Source organism: Diabrotica virgifera, chromosome 1, assembly GCF_917563875.1.
Source record: "Diabrotica virgifera virgifera chromosome 1, PGI_DIABVI_V3a".
Lineage (NCBI taxonomy): Eukaryota > Metazoa > Arthropoda > Insecta > Coleoptera > Chrysomelidae > Diabrotica > Diabrotica virgifera.
In genome coordinates this window covers 44,522,026-44,539,108 of record NC_065443.1, presented here as the reverse complement: position 1 = coordinate 44,539,108, position 17,083 = coordinate 44,522,026, and the positions used below count along the sequence as shown (strand labels likewise).

The window sequence follows — 17,083 nt, the reverse complement described above, 5'->3', positions numbered from 1 at the left end:
ACCGGTTATCAATGATCTATTACGCAGCTTTCTCTGTCTAGTAAGTGCGCCGTCGGTAGTAATCTGTCTCTGTCGTAAGCTCAGGTGGGTTGAGCACCGGTGGGTAAAGCCTGCCTATCACACGAACACAATAGCCAACCGTAGTGAAGGTAGCGGAGGTTACCTGTAAAGTAGCTGACTAGTCATTCTCTGTAGTGCTCGCTTGGCGTGAGCTTCGAGGCGCATCTCAAAGACTCAGAGGGAGTCCTCGTGCTTCGGTGCATAACAGTGACTGATGAATTTATAGTTTAAAATGTTGATTTCGAACGGAAGTGGTTTGAGTGCGGCCGGAAACGACTTTTCTAGTGTGGCAGCCCTGTCGGGGTGTTGTCCTGTTCCTGTCACTCCTGCGGCTCGTTCCGCGATCGTCAACTGGAAAATGGATTCCGTCGGACTGGCGGCCCCGAATACGGCGCCCAACGTACTGCCACCGACGGCCTTGCCTCTGTCCCCCACAGGTTTGAAATTTTACGCAATTTTTAATAAATTTTGTAAAGTAGAGGCAACTACAGAGAAATATTGTTTTTCTTTATAACAAAATTTTTAAATGAATTAAAAGTTTAAATAATATACCGGGGATGGCCAAGCTCCTTGATAGTCTGAGCTATTTTTCAAAATTCCTCGAGTTTTCACGAGCCGCAATTAAATTTATATTAAAAAAGTAGACACAAAATGTATTATTTTTTTGTACAGAAATTATATTTATTGAAAACATGAATAAAATTACAGAATATGTATATTAAATTTAAATATTAATAATTAAAAATATTTATTTTACATTATTTTGGTAGGTAATTGTTTTAGACCAGTAAGGATCTGTGAAAAAACGTCTATTTTTGGATGTGAAAGGTGGCATTCGGAGTTTTGCAGATAAAGTTAGGTGACACCTTCAGTAATAATAATTGACTTATGCTCCTTCTCAAATATGCCCGGAACATTAATAAAAAATTAAAATATTTAAAAATTTCGAAAAACGTCGATTTTTTTCTGCTTTCTTTGCTTATAACTTTAAACGATTCGTTTTGGAACAAAGTCGTACAGAAATAAAATAAAGATAATTGAATTTTGTATGATATACGACTAGTCAAAAATGTCTTAACGTTTTACCTTTTCTGCAATATAGCAATAAATAGATACATAATAAGGGGGCAAAATACGCCTGTTGTTATTCAATGTTTTTAACCACTTTGGTGGCACTTAGAACCTTAGTAGTTCGCTTAGGAAATTCTTTGTAACATACTTAAACCGTGTACCAAATTTCATTAAAATCGACCTAATAGATTTTGCATAATAAATTTGCAATCTAAATGTTTTTAAAAAAAGTCCAAATTTTTTAAAATCTTTCTGAACAAAAAGTAGACCATTTAGAAGTTGTCTAATTTTTTTACATATAAAGACACACTACCTATCTAATACACTTTACAGAATTAAAATCGGATTATTTAAGGTGCCTCAGCAATGTTTTAAACTTATGAACAATTTTTTGGCTTATAAACAAATAGCTTTGTTTAATAATAAAAAAATTAATTTTTAGCAATGCAAATAATTAAAACCGGTATAATTTGACTTAAACTTTCAAATGCTGCCAGCAGAATTGCTATTTTATTTTTTAATCAAAAGTTATTCGCGTTAAAAAATTGCAATTTTTCGAATTTTTGAAAGTTCCACTGCGTTTATCTCGAAAACTATGCATCCTACGAAAAAACTTATAAGAACATTTTTTGCTTAGAATTACCCAAGAAATACAAAAAATGTTTTATTTTGCGAGAAATCGATGTTATGTAATACCTCAAGTTCTTTGTTTATAACAATATTATCGACATCCGGATCAACTGTTACCCAAAAAAATCGTGTTCTACGGGTCAAAAAATACATAAAAATCTTGGTTAAGTCCATCTAAATAAAGATGCCCGTAGCACCCCCTCCTGGCCACAGGACTAATTTGTTTATAAGCCAAAAAATTGTTTATAACTTTAAAACATTGCTGAGGCTGCTTAAACAATCCGATTTCAATTCTGTAAAGTGAATTAGATAGGTGGAGTGCTTATTTATATGTAAAAAAATTGACAAATCTTTGTATGGTCTAGTTTTGGTTGTGCAAGATTTTAAAAAATTTTATTTTTTTAAAAAAGTTTAGATTGCAAAATTATTATTCAAAATCTAGTAAGTCAATTTTAATGAAATTTGGTGTACGGTTTTAGCACATTACAAAAATTTTCTAAGCGAATTAGGAAGGTTCCAAGTGTAACCTAAGTGATGGAAAATCATTGAATAAGGACAGGCTTGTTTTGCCCCCTTATTTTATATTTATTGCTATTTTGCAGCAAGGGTGATAAATTAAAACATTTTTAACCAATCTTATCTAATAGAGAATTTAATTATCTTTGTTTTATTCCTATAAGACTTTGTTCCAAAATGAATCGTTTTAAAGTTATCAGCAAAAAAAGTAGAAAAAAAAACGAAATTTTTTGAAATTTTTAAATATTTTATTTTTTTTTATTAATGTTCGGGGCATATTTGAGAAGGAGCATTATATCAATTATTATTAACGAAGTTATCACCTAACTTTATCCGCAAAAATCTGAATGCCACCTCTCACATCCACCTAAAAACAGATCCTTACTGGTCTATTTATAATTTGGCGAATAATTGGTGACTTCTGATTAATTCTTTAAGAAGCTGGTTAGTTAATACTGATCGGTGCTTGAATTTTACGAATTTTAAAGTGGAATAATAGCTATTTGTATAACAAGGGAGGAAAGTGCCACTTTTTCTCCCGAGAATGAAGTTTACTGCCCGACGCGTAGCGGAGGCTACGCGTCGGGCAGCTAGATTTATAGCTAGATTTTTAATTTTAGAATAAAGGGTTGGTCGAAACCCGGAATGAGTTTTTTTAAAAGGGACACCCTGTATTTTAGTATTGTAATGAAATGATATGTTATGGTACTTTTTTATTTCTTATACATTCCCTATACCTAACTGCTTTAGTTTGTGAGTTATTGGTGATTCAATCCAAATATTAATTGCAACAAAAAATACGTGAAATTTTATTAGGTTGGTCGTGAACATATTCAATCGCAAATAATTTTTCGGAAATAGATACATATTATTCTAGACTGATCCTAAAAATTACCAATATTGGTTGAGCTATCAAAATACCTACGTAGTTAAGATTGTTGGTGCGATTAACAATTAAGCACAAATTAAGGCAGTTAGGTATAGGGAATGCTTAAGAAATAAAAAAGTACCATAAAATATCATTTCATTACAATACTAAAATACAGGGTGTTCCATTAAAGAAACCTCAGAAAATACTCATTCCGAGTTTCGCCCAACCCTAAACCCTGTATATCAAATGCAACATTTAGATATACCTACTAATAATTTTTAACAATAGTAGACTATATTAAAAATCATTTGAACATAAATAAAGTTTTTGATGTAAAATAACTACAATTCTACAGAGTGTACGAGTGTAAGTTTCTACGAAATTAATAAGAAAACGGAATTATCTTTTAGTCTACCCTATATAACATTACAAAACCTCATACTTTTAGAAAGAACACATGGAATAGGATTCAGAAATGTAAAAATATACAGGGTGTCCCATTTTAAAAAACGAAGTTAGGAAATATATAAAAATATTTTCATGAAATAGATCACTCTTCAAAACCCCTTTATTCCAATTTTCATGATTCTGTTGTCTTTAGTTCTCGAGATATTTCTAATAGGAAGGTTATCTGCCTCACCCTGTATGTGTCAAGCTGAAAATGTGCCTATACTGTTACGTTGTTCTAAGATCTAAAGTAACGTTTAATAAATAGCAATATGCTGGTGGGTAACTGCGAGACTTGCAAGACTCTTGCTGCAAGACCAAGACCAAGACCAAGACCGGGAGTGCAATACCAAGAACAAGACCAGGTGTATTGGTGCAAGACCAAGACCAAGACTCTCTAAGTCTCGTCTTGGTATTGCATTTGGGCAACACTATGTGTAATACTGTCTTCATACCATCAAGATATTTTAAATATTTTGTAACGACATGTTCTCGGTGAATTATGCAGTGAGTCGGTATAAATTGTGGAATTTGAGAATCATGTCTTAAATGCCCAATAAGATCAACTTTTGTCTCAGCATTGCCGAAGCTTCATCGTTAAGCTTCATCGGTTGCAATGTTCACAAGTTTATTAAGAAGAGGCACATTAAAAGTTTTCATTATGGAATATAATAATTTTTTTGTATCGGCACCACACGTTGACTCTTTAATTGCCACCAAATCTAATAATTTTTGAAATGAATTTCGACTCGATTCAAGTTCTCTCTTTAAAGTGAGGAAAACATTCCAATTTTCGGTTCAGAGAACCCGTATGAATCGAGTCTGTGTACTCTAATACAGAGTATGGCATTAGTAAAATAAGAAAATCTACGGTTTCAGTTTGATTTAAATCTGTCTTCCTCCATCCCCCGATAGTACTATTTCTAGGTCTACGTGTTGTCAAGGAGGCTCTGAGGTAGACAAATTTACACCATCATGACCGTAGTTTCTCGATATAAATTAAAACAATTTATATCGCAGTATGGTTAGTAGTGATGAGCAAAACAAGAACAAGACCAAGACCAGGCTAGTCTTGGTCTTGGTCTTGTTCTTGCAAGCTTGGTCTTGGTCTTGGTCTTGCAGCTAAAAGGCAGTCTTGGTCTTGGTCTTGGTCTTGCACTAGCCGGTCTTGTTCTTGGTCTTGGTCTTGCTGCAAGAGTCTTGCTGGTCTTGCTTTTTTGGTAGTAATAATTTGAACCAAACAATTTCGAATAAAATGTACATTGAAATAAATAAAGATGTGAAGAATGAAACTATATTTTTTGCTTTAAAATTTAAAATTTTAAAAGAATATAGAATGTAGTTTCAAACGGATACCAATTTTAACATTATACATTCACCTAATGACCTAATTATTTCTCTCTATATAAAGAGATTAGAGTATATTTTTATAATGGTAATGTTTATCAGTAGGAAAAACCTGCATTTACAACCCTTGTTGCAATTGCCGGCCTTCGGTTGTGCCACGTTGTGTTTTGCATGCTGTCGATACCTGCCGCCTGCCTTCAGACCACGTCTTGAGTCTGGATTACTGTTTCTTGCCCCTGTATTTTAATAAAATGTTAAAGAAAAAGAGCTTCTTAAAGGTGCCACAAATGGTCGGGGACCTTCAATTCACGGATTTTACGAAAAGGGATAAACGGTTTATAGTTGTTAACAGATAATGATCTGCTCCTTTCACTCAAACACTGTAGTATTTATCCTACGAGGGTCAAATTTAAGAACATAAATTAAATTTTTTTTAGGAGAACACAAAAATCAAATATTTTTTACTCTATTTAATCATTATTTAATATAATTAACTTTTTTTATAAACTAACTAAAACATACCTTTTAGTAAATACTTACATATTTACCATACCTATTTATAGACCTAATACTATAACATAATAACTGAACCTAATGGGGAGTTATAAACGCTTAATTCTGTAATTTGTTATCTTGCAATTCTTTAATTTTATTTAAACTACATTGCTCTCGTAACACGAGTTATTCGCACTTTTTATTTTCACATATTTTTGGATTGAATACCCATTATGACATTTAAAAAGTTGTAAATATTCGGATGTGGGTAGTAAAAACTAGAATTTAAAATACACTGAAATGATGATTTTCACAAATAATTCAACTACCAACTTTCGTTGATTGTAAAAAATTAATCCAAAAAATAATTTTAAAAATTTCCTAGTATCGGAATTTTTGTCATTATATTCAGAAACTGAACCGAAGCTTTGGATTTTGCGATACCAAGCTTGACACATTACAATCGACAACCAGTTATTTTTTATTCAGGCCACAATGCTTTCACAGCATTGTGACTCCCTTTTCAAAATCTATTATGATATTTTTTGTATTAATTTTAAATTTAACGACCTACATTTTTCCTCGATTATACGAAAGAATTGAAATAAGTGTCAGTATTTTTATTAGACACAAAAGCGAAAACTACTGGTACATAAAAACCGTTTTTAATTGCATTTTTTTTAATGGATTACCCTATCTATAATTACATTTTTTTGTCTTACAAGTAATTTCAATTGTCCTTGAATTGTCGCCGTTTGAAAACTTGCCTTCTGGACACTTTGAAGGTTGAGAAAATGCAAACTGTTTGACTTAAACAAAACAACTTAAAAATATAACCAAAATATTATGTATTTTAAAAATTCGATATTGTTTCAGGTTTCTTACAATGTCAGTATATACCTATTATTGAACTAAAAAAAATAAAGTTAAATAATAAAAACGAATTTTTCTCAAAAAAGTGCAAGAGTCTTGCAGGTTGGTCTTGGTCTTGCGTGGTCTTGCAAGGTTCGGTCTTGGTCTTGGTCTTGCAACCAAAAGGCGGTCTTGGTCTTGGTCTTGCTGCAAGACCAAGACCAAGACCGCAAGACCAAGACCAGTCTCGCTCATCACTAATGGTTAGAACTCCCTCTAAATAAAAGGGGAATAAGTGAAATGAATTTCGACTCGATTCAAGTTCTCTGTTTACCCCAGGTATGACAATACCAAAAGGCACCGTTAGGAAAACATTCCAATTTTCGGTTCGGAGAACCCGTATGAATCGAGTCTGTGTACCTACTATAATACAGAGTTAGTATGGCATTAGTAAAATAAGATTTGATATTAAATTTGATTTAATTTGAAATTAAATTTTTCATCATGGAATGTTTTGGGACACTTGGGGACCACACTTGGGAGCTTATGAATGATTTGATTAAAATTAAACGTACCTTTTCATATTTAATATTCTAATAATCTTTGTTAGTTTTTAAAGATACCTAGTGTGAGTCCTGAAAGTATCATAGGTTTTTTAGTACTGTTCGGTATTTAAATAACTTTTTTGTGCTGTCCTTCAGTATTAAACAGAATAACTATATATTAATATGTCCTTTTCTTCTCTGAAGCTATTTTTTGCCATCTAAATGCAATTTACTATTTTTGTTGTAAATAAGCCACGATCTTACTTTAAAATTAAGTTTATTTGACATTTAGATTTCCACTGGAAAAAATCGTTCTCAAAATACAAAACATTAATAAATTAAACAATTTTTTTGTTACGTAAAAAAATCTTCTAATAATTTAATTTTATCTGACTCATTCTTATTGACAATGCAGTAGCATCTGTTTACCCATATTATAAGAGGAAATTAAAAGAAAAACAATACCACTCTTAGTAAGTCCATGACATAAAATGCAGGATACATTACTTATGTTTTAAAATAACATACCTACACATAAAATCAGAGTTTGGTGTTAATATTCAGAGTAAACTAAATATACCTAAGGACAAATACTTACCATGTCGGGATAGTATCACGAGGTTTTTTCCTGGTTCTTCATGAATTACTATGTGATCATTAACAGGAAAATTTTAAAGTCATCATTGCATTTGGTTGTCTTTTTAAAGACAAGTCACGTGCTATGATTTTTTTTCTGACGATATTTTAGTCCCGACCCCCCGGCGCTAGGGTATAAGGTGCCCTCCTGCAAAACTTGCGGCGCCCTTAGGATTTTTTGAACTATTAATTCTTTAAAACGACATTGCAAAGTCCCAAAAAATTCATTAAACCTACTCTATCAAAAATATAATATTTTGTTGTTCTTTCATACATTTTTATTAAAGTAGATTAAATTGCGCTTGGTATGATAAAAAACCATCCCACGAATTCATTGTTTTAATCTAGTAACACTCAAATAAACATATAAAAAAATGATATCGATAAAACGAAACTTGCCAGCAAAATAATTCTAAGCGTACAGGAATCATTTTCAAGAAATTTACGACTCTATTTTGAGTATAATCGCTTCCAGTATCAAGTTACTTTTATATGGCACTCATTGTATTATTAATTTTCTTATCTTAATTGGCAACTAACATATCTATCTCGACAATTATTAGTATATCTACTAAATAAATTATTTTTCAAACTCTTTCAAACTAGTTTGAATGTAGACAAACAGTTTGAATTTTCAAACCTGTACGATTGACCAGTTTGACTTGATTTGAAATATTTGTCAGAAGGATTGACTTGAATTTGACTTGAAATTAAGTCAAACTCAAGTCAAGTTCAAACATTCAATTCAAACTTGTGCAACTCTATTGTAGGTACATGACACATGACACCTTCATTTCGCTGACCACCAATCCATTCTAGCTGAAGACGAGAGTGATATAGACTGTATAGGTACGTAGAAAAGTGGAAGATGAGTACACCAAGTAGGGCCTTACAGTTATGTAATATGCAAAAAACCAACTACATACTGAGTTGAAGGAGCTATGGGAACTATCAGATCAACTAAACCTTTTAAATAATTGGTAGTCCAAATAACATCAAAAGCAGGTAGTAACGAAGAAAGTACATTCCTTCTTGTTCTTTTAGGTCCTTGTCCTATCGGAGGTTGGCTATCATCACAGTTATCCGTACCTTATTGGCGGCTGCTCTGAAATCATCTACTGAACTGCAACTACACCATTCTCTTAATCCTTTACTTTTTACTGTTAATTTTACCTTGTATTATGAGATATTAATATCTCATATTTCGCACCTCTGGCTCTGGTAATGTGGCCTAAATATTCCAACTTTCTTGTTTTAATGTTCTTTATGATCTCGCAATCCTCTTGTAGCCTTGTTAACACTTTTGCATTTGTAACTCGTTGGATCCATGGTATTTTCAAAATCCTTCTATAGCACCATATATCAAATGTTTCCAACTTCGTTATAATATCCGCTTTTAGTATCCAGCTTTTCATTCCATACAACAAAGTCGAGAACACGTAGCAATTTAATGCTCTTATCCTCAGCTCCAGAGGAAGGCCTTGATTAACAAACATTTTTTTCATTTGTATAAATGCTTGTCTTGCACTTTCAATGCGTGTCCTGATTTCTCTACCTTGGTCATTGTTTTCATTTACCTAGGTTCTCAGATATTTATATATACCAGATAAGTATATTACAGAATTGGCCAAACAAGATCAGTTAGTAAACAGTTACATGGACTATTGTGGAGTAATAATAGGTATTAGGTATAATAAAGGAGAATAAAAAATTTATAAAACAATTTATAGAAAGAATTGGATTGTACAGCGCCGAACTATGGATGAATACAAAGAAACAAATAAAAAATTAAGGCCACGAAAATAAACTATTGCAGACAATGTTGCCGGCTAACTGGACTTAGTAGACTGAGGAACAAAGATAGGAGAGAAATGGAAATTGATCTAGACATAACACACACAATTGAAACCAAGTGCCTAACTATTGCTATGGACACCAGCAGAGAATGCCTGAAAACGGGTGGCAAAAAATAATAGACTAATCGACTCCTCCCACTAGACGAAAATGAGGTATTATAGGTAGGTACACCAAAACGGTACACCAAAAAGTTTTCGAAGATGCAACTCCTCCCAGAGACTTAAAAATTGAAGATTGCTTCGACAGAAAATGCTGAAAATTATTATGCTTCTTCTTCTTTACGTACCATCTCCGTGATGGAGGTTGGCAATCATCATGGCTATCCTCATCTTAAATGCGGCTGCTCGGAATGGTTCGATTGATTTGTATCCGTATTATTCCCTACAGTTACGCAACCATGAGATTCTTCTCCTTCCTACACTTCCCTTGCTTTGGATTTTGCCTTGTTTTCTTCTTCTTTCTTCTTTAAGTACCATGCCCAAATTTTTAGGCGTGGGTAGCTTCCATAACAATTTGCCGATATCGTTCTCGATCTTGTGCGGCATGTAACAATTGATCTGCTGATAAGCCAGTCCATTGACGAAGGTTTCGGAGCCATGAATATTTCTTTCGACCAATTCCCGTTTTTCCGTCGATCTTTCCATTGAGTATTAACTGCAGCATCCTGTATCTGCTACCTCTCATTATATGCCCCAGATATTCAAGTTTTCTCTTTTTTATCATCTTCATTAAGTCACCTTCGCCTTGACCTACTCTGTTTAAGACTTCTCTGTTTGAAATGCGTTGAACCCAAGATATTCTGAGTATTCTACGATACGACCACATCTCAAAGGCTTCTAATTTGTTCATCATGTTAACCTTCATGATCCAGGTTTCACATCCATATAGGTATACAGGATACACATAACATTTTAGGAACTTGATTCTTAGTTGTAAGTTCAGCCGAGAGTTGCTCAGAATAGATCTAAGTTTCATAAATGCTCCTCTTGCAATTTCTATACGAGTTTTAATTTCTTCATCCGGATTTAGTGTCTCGTTTATCCAACATCCTAGGTATTTAAAATGGTTAATTTTTGTTATTGATTCATCATTGACAATTAGTTGCATAGGGCCGACGTCTTGTTTACTAACCACAAGTAACTTTGTCTTTGTTGCATTTATGTTAAGTCCGTTATTGGAGCATTCTCTAGTGACTCGATCTATAAGGAATTGAAGATCTTCGATATTTTCAGCCATGATCGCGGTGTCGTCTGCATATCTGATGTTGTTAATAGTTTCTCCCCCGATTCGAACTCCACATTGTCCTTCCAAGGCTTCATTAAAAATTATTTCTGAGTATACGTTAAACAAAGTTGGGGATAACACACAACCCTGTCTGACACCTCTTTGAATGCAAATTTTGTCTGTTTCTTTGCCGTCTACCAGAATAGAAGCTTCTTGATTCCAATATAGATGTTGTAAAAGTCTCAGATCTTTATCGTCTATTCCAATCATTTCTAGATATTCAAACACCTATCATGTTGAACTCTATCAAACGCCTTCTCAAAATCTATAAAGCAGACGTAAATTGGTTTCTGTACTTCCCATGATCGTTGAAGTAATGTTAACATTGAGAACAAAGCTTCCCTTGTCCCAATCCTTCTCTGAAACCGAATTGTTTGCCTTGTATAATTAATTAAAGTATGTTATATTTCTCATTACGCATAACGTGCCCCGGGTATTGCAGCTTTCGTGTCTTGATGGTTTTCAATATTTCCATTCTTTTGTTGACTCTTCTCATGACTTCGTTGTTTGATACATGCTCGGTCCATGATACCTTCAGGATTCTTCTATACACCCACAGTTCAAATGCTTCCCACCTTTTAGCAGTCGACGCGTTAAGTGTCCAAGCTTCTATCCCGTAAAGCAGAGTCAAGAAAATATAACACCTTGCCAGCCTAACTCTCAAGTCTAATTTCAGTTTTTGCACAAAGTACCTTTCTCATTTTATTGAAGTTTGTTCGTGCTTTCTCTATTCGAATTTTGATTTCTTTGGAGTAATCGTTTGTGTGATTAAATATTGTGCCAAGATAGTCGTAGTTTTCAACTTTTTCTAAAGTTTTACCGTAAATTGTCAGGTTTTCATCATTATCTTGGGCTTTTGATGCCCTCATAAATTTAGTTTTCTTGATGTTTATTGATAATCCATATTCTTTTGTATACTCAACTATCTTGTTCATTAGCTTTTGGAGATCTTGGAGGTTGTCCGCTATTATTATACTATCGACCGCTTATCCAATATTGTTATTTGGTGTTTGGTGTTATTGGTGTTCCATTGGCCTTTATTCCTGCTGTTTTTCCTCAAGAGCTCTTTTCATAATTTCTTCAGAGTATGCATTGAATTTAGTAGTGGTGATAATACACACTCCTGTCGCACTCCTCTTTTAATTTCGATCTTTTCTGATGTGTGTTCGTGAATGCGTATGTGTGTCTGCTGTTTATAATATACGAGTAGATTTGATATAATTCGAAGGTCATTGAATTGTAATTGTTTTGCTTCTTCATCCTTTATTAAAGATGTTTCGTATACGAATCCATACACATCATTAGTTTATCTAAAATTATTTATATAATCATACATACATAGAGAAAATTGCAAAAGATATTTACCTTACAAAGATATGCAGCTCAAAAAAGATGGAAATGAAGCAAAACTTGAACTCATGAACTATGAAAATTAAAACGTTCAGTGTTTTTTATAAGAAAAACAGAACATCAGTTCTTTATGTAAAAATATGCAAAGAACAGAAGTAACATCACCTTAATTTACTAAATGGATCTACAAAAGCTTATCAGTACGGTATTTCTACTTTTTTAATTGTTACAAAATTTATGGCAGACTAATCGATAAAAAAGAAATAACTGCTTATAAATTGATTATTTTAGAGTTCATTGAATTTATTCCTAATTAAAGCTGTATCATAAATCAAGCAGAATTATCCGTTGTATCTGTTTCGGCCGAACAATTATCAGTGTAGGTTTTTGCTAAGTTGTTTGCAGTAATTTATATTATAAAGCTTATGTAATATTGCATATTATTATTAGAAATATATTAAATTCTGTTAGGTATGCAAATTATTAGCAACCAACTAGAACGAATTTATTTAATATTATAATTTTTAGTGTAATTTTTACGATAAACTAGATAAAGGGATAGACACAGATCTAGAAACAACCATAGCACCCTATGCTGAGATAAAAGTTTGCTATTTTGATAGTGTGGTAGAGCGTAGTACTCTATTACAGTTTTTAGTAAAAGATAGACTACTTTAGAGCTTGACAACCCTGCCTCTACGCCAGCTGTTTCTCTCCTAAGCTTCCCTCCTAGTAGAAAACAGGTCCCAGTCCTGTACTCCATCTAATCTTCATATGTCCTTCGCTTCCCACATCTTGACCGAAAGGTCGTTAAATATTCCTAAAGGAGGGCAGCAGCGACCAACGCACCAAGATAAGGCGCATAAGAAATGATCATGAACTGGCGTATGATTGGATTTTTATAAGAGGAGCTAAATCAGCAGAAGGGTTGTAATACTGCGATCTAGTCGGGTGTCGGGTGAGTAATCAATTGCATGATCACTCCTAAGAAAGTTATGCGGGATGTCCAAGAGAATGTCTCGGATGTTGATGCGCAGTCTGGGTGACAACTTGCGCTACCTTGAGTCCGGTCAAGGACTGCGAAATTAGCCACAGGTTACGCAAATGTTAGTGATCAGGCATCGCATCGTTGGACATTCAGCTACTGGTCCACAAAAATTAAAACATAGAAAATTAATTAATGTCGGTAGATGGAACGTACAAGGGATAAAGTTAATCACAGGTCAGCTGTCATAATTGTTGAAAGAGAGCTGGCAAGGTAGAACATTCAAATCTCTAGACTAGCTGAAACGCAGTTGTTAGGAGATGGTCATTATATGGAGAACACATAATGGCAATTATGTTTACTGCTTTGACGGTGAGACCCAGAACTATACCTATACAGGTGTTGCCATTCTGGTTTCACCAAAATCAAAGTTTATGCGCCAACCACCACAGCAGACGTCAGAGAGATCGAGGAATTCAACAACAATCGCCAACATTCCAAATAAAGAATTAACCTTAATATGCATTGACTCTAACGCAGAAGTCAGCAACACTACATATAATGATGACCCAAAGCATGTACTGGGAAAGTTCGGCATATGGCAGAGAAACAAAAGAGGAGACCTCCTAATCAAGTTTTCTATCACAATTAACTATGCTATCATAAATACTCGATTGATTTAAACACCATGTAGGCTGATTTTACACTTGAAAAAGTTCTAGAGATAGGTCTATAAATCAAATGATTACATCCTCACTAATATTTACTGTAAATTATCAATTCAAACAGTCAGATCATATAAGTATATCCAGGGGCAACAGACGGATTACATAGATCATACTCTCCTTGTAGTTAAAGTAAAGCCCAATCTTGCAGCGTTCAATAAACTGAGAGAGACTAAAGAAGGAGAAGAAAGAATAAAGAGGATGGAATTAAGAAACAAGAATGACCTCCAAGAAGTAGGTACAGCAAACGTATTCGTAAGGTTACATCACAAGAGATATGGACCTATGGACGACTATTAAAAACTGTGTAATAACACCAATTAATTGGCCAAAGCTAAAAAAACTTGTGAAACTGAAATACTGGATTAGAGATAATAATTGAGAACAGCAGAAATCCTTGTCAAAGTGGCGTACTTAGTGAAAGGTAAACGGCTAGTTTAAGAAACCTCAACAAAGAGATAATACGAAGATGTAATAATCGTGCAAATACAAGTATCTTATCTATAAACAAAAAAAAAAAGAATGTGTGTGTACTTTGTACGCACGTAAGAAGTTATACTTCTATTATATGATTTAAACGAAATTAATATACTTTTTATTTATATTTTGTTTAAATATTAAACTAATTTATACTTACTACTTCTCAAACATTTTTATTAGAACAGTGCCAAAAATTAAAATAATAAAAGAATAAAACACACACAAACACATTAAACAAGCCACAAATGATGTCTGAACATTAATTGTCGAAATTTTTTTTAACTAAATACGTATTTTCTGAAAATACAATTATATAATAAATATACTTACAATCATAAATGTATTAAAAAAAAAAACAAAAAAGAAAGTTTCTATTGGGACTCGAACCAGCGCTGATAAGAGCGGTTGGTATTGGAATTCATTCGCCTTCTCCGCTTAGCCACGGACACTATGTGTCATTAATTACGAAGATCGACTAACTAAACGGATTAAACTTGTGATATTTTGATATTTTGAAAATTGATCAAATTATTTTAATTTTGAATTGAAATGATTTAGAATTGAAAAAATACAACAAAACATAGAGTAAAAAAACAATATATTAGGTGAATATTGATAGAAATTTTGATGGTAATCAAATTATATAAATAAAAGTATTACATACTATGTATTTTGGCAGATCAAATAGGTAGGTTTATACCCATGATACATTAACAATTATTACGTACCTGTTGCTTTTAAAAACTATTTAAAAGTCACTACAATATTATAAACTTTTTTGTTTCTGTCCTCACAACAATAAAACTAATATATTATACATTTGTTTACCTTTACCTTTACCTCCAAACCACAGCTGCCATATCGGATAATTTTTGACATGTCATTTGAACATCCAATCAGAACAAAGTTATAATGCGCATGCGCCGGGCTGATAGGTTTTAACATATAGAAAAATCACCCTCTATCGCCGGTAAAGAAGTATAACTTCAAAAATATTAAACATATATAATACAAATAAACTAAGTTTTCAATCTAATAGCACATAAAATAACACCAAAAATATTACTCTACATCCCACCAGACTGAAAACAATGGGAACCTTCTCTGGTTACACCTCCGAGGCTTCTACAATTTGCAAGCCATAACGGATGCTGAGACTAAAGAAGATGAGGGAATTTTACAATTTATAATTCACGTCCCATCTGCTCAGCGCGGTAGAGTTCCAACGAGAATGATTCCCTTCGTACTCCAATCAGAGTAAACATGTAAATCAAAAATGAATAACCATTTTCAATTTAGTTGCAACACGAAACTACAGCCGCATCATATTATAGTTCAATCAGAGAGTGCAGCAAGCACCTCTACCAGTTTCGGAACTTATTAGTCTCTCATCAGGAGGCACATATGCTGCTCTCTCTGACCTCTGTCCCAACCAGGACAAACCCCAGCGTGCAGTTACGGATGGCAATGAACGAAATGGCAGGGATGCCCTAGGGGCAACTGCTAGAAAACTAAGTTTTCAATCTAATAGCACATAAAATAACACCAAAAATATTACTCTACATCCCACCAGACTGAAAACGATGGGAACCTTCGAGGTATAACCAGAGACAGTGGCGTGCGGTGACTTTTTCGAAAGGGGAAGCGATTCAATAAGGATATAAAAATATTTTCTTAAGGGTCGAGGGTCGAGCAACTTTCCACCTGATAACACTCTGATGCGCAGGGGCTCTCTATCAGCAAAGTACTTAATTATGTGAGACGTCCTGCGTACAAGGACTCACACACTAAATCCGTGACGCGTGAATGCGTGTGGCACTCTATTCCCGCTATTTCTAGTGACTAGTGACCTATCATTGATCTGTATTGCTAGCTCGCGCCTTGAGTCCTCACGCCGGGCTTGGTTTTCTAAAGAAGAATCCTATTTTAAAAAAAATATACTCCGAGGCATTTTCCACAACACACAACTTTCACTAAAATGACACTTATTTATACTCGAGGTCTATTCTCCTATCAACTTCTGATAATTGTTGAATGCAGTCTTTTTTAATGGATAATAGGGCTAACTTTCAAAGTCTGTCTTCGCTTGTTGAATTTCTTTTAAACTCTTAATTTGAAACTTTTAATGCATCTTAATACTGCAAAACTTCGTTCAACTGATGCACTTGTGGCTGGGATATTTAGTAGTACCTACTAATTCACACAACTTGGCCACTTCACACAGCGACTTGTTTAAACCAGTAGTTATAAAGAAATCCCAGATTTCTGGGTATTTCTTTATCATTCATGTCAGTTGTTTCATAAATGATACTTAACTGAGAATGCAAAGCTGGGATATCAAAAAATTTTCATTATTTAATCGTAATGACATAAATTCCTCTGTGGGAAATTTTGATGAATTATAATTAGAAATATTAAGATTATATATAATTCTACAAATTTTAAATCGTTAAAAGTTTGAAAGCTAGAATTCATTTGTTGTAGAATACTATCAAAAGGTCTCTTTGTTTCCTCTGTTTTCTCTGTCTCTCTGTCTCCGAAATTATCAATCTTCATTATTTTTCTTTCATGTTCAAACCCCATAATATGTTCAGTTTTATCCCAAATATTTTTAAACTGCTCTCGTTTTTTTTTAATTATCGTATTAATAAAGTCATCAATTTGTCTTATACAAAATGCAATACCATTTGATTTCTGTAAAATGTCAAATAAAAGATCAGTAAAAGGAAATATCTCTGCAAAAAATTTAAATCGAAATATTCTTTAAGCGAATGTATGTAATACCTAAGCACCCCTTAGCAGCAGTAACAGTCGGAGCATCTCACTTTCGGGAAGGCGATACGACGAGCGCAGCGCTTCCATGGCATACCAAAATTCGCGCGACTAGTGGGTGCGGTCATTGAACTCTGACCAATTTTAAAAGGGACAACTG

At 33.6% G+C, this 17,083-nt stretch overlaps 1 protein-coding gene across 1 annotated transcript in view; it reads left to right on the top strand.

Annotated features, from left to right (window-relative positions):
* The first annotated feature begins 218 nt into the window (after positions 1–218).
* LOC114327540 (paired box protein Pax-6-like) overlaps positions 219–17,083 on the top strand; it is a 242,049-nt gene continuing 225,184 nt past the window's right edge. Inside the window, exon 1 of the mRNA XM_028276209.2 lies at positions 219–497. Coding sequence (XP_028132010.1) covers positions 293–497 — 205 coding nt within the window. The 5' untranslated portion in view covers positions 219–292. The remainder of the gene's footprint in view (positions 498–17,083) is intronic.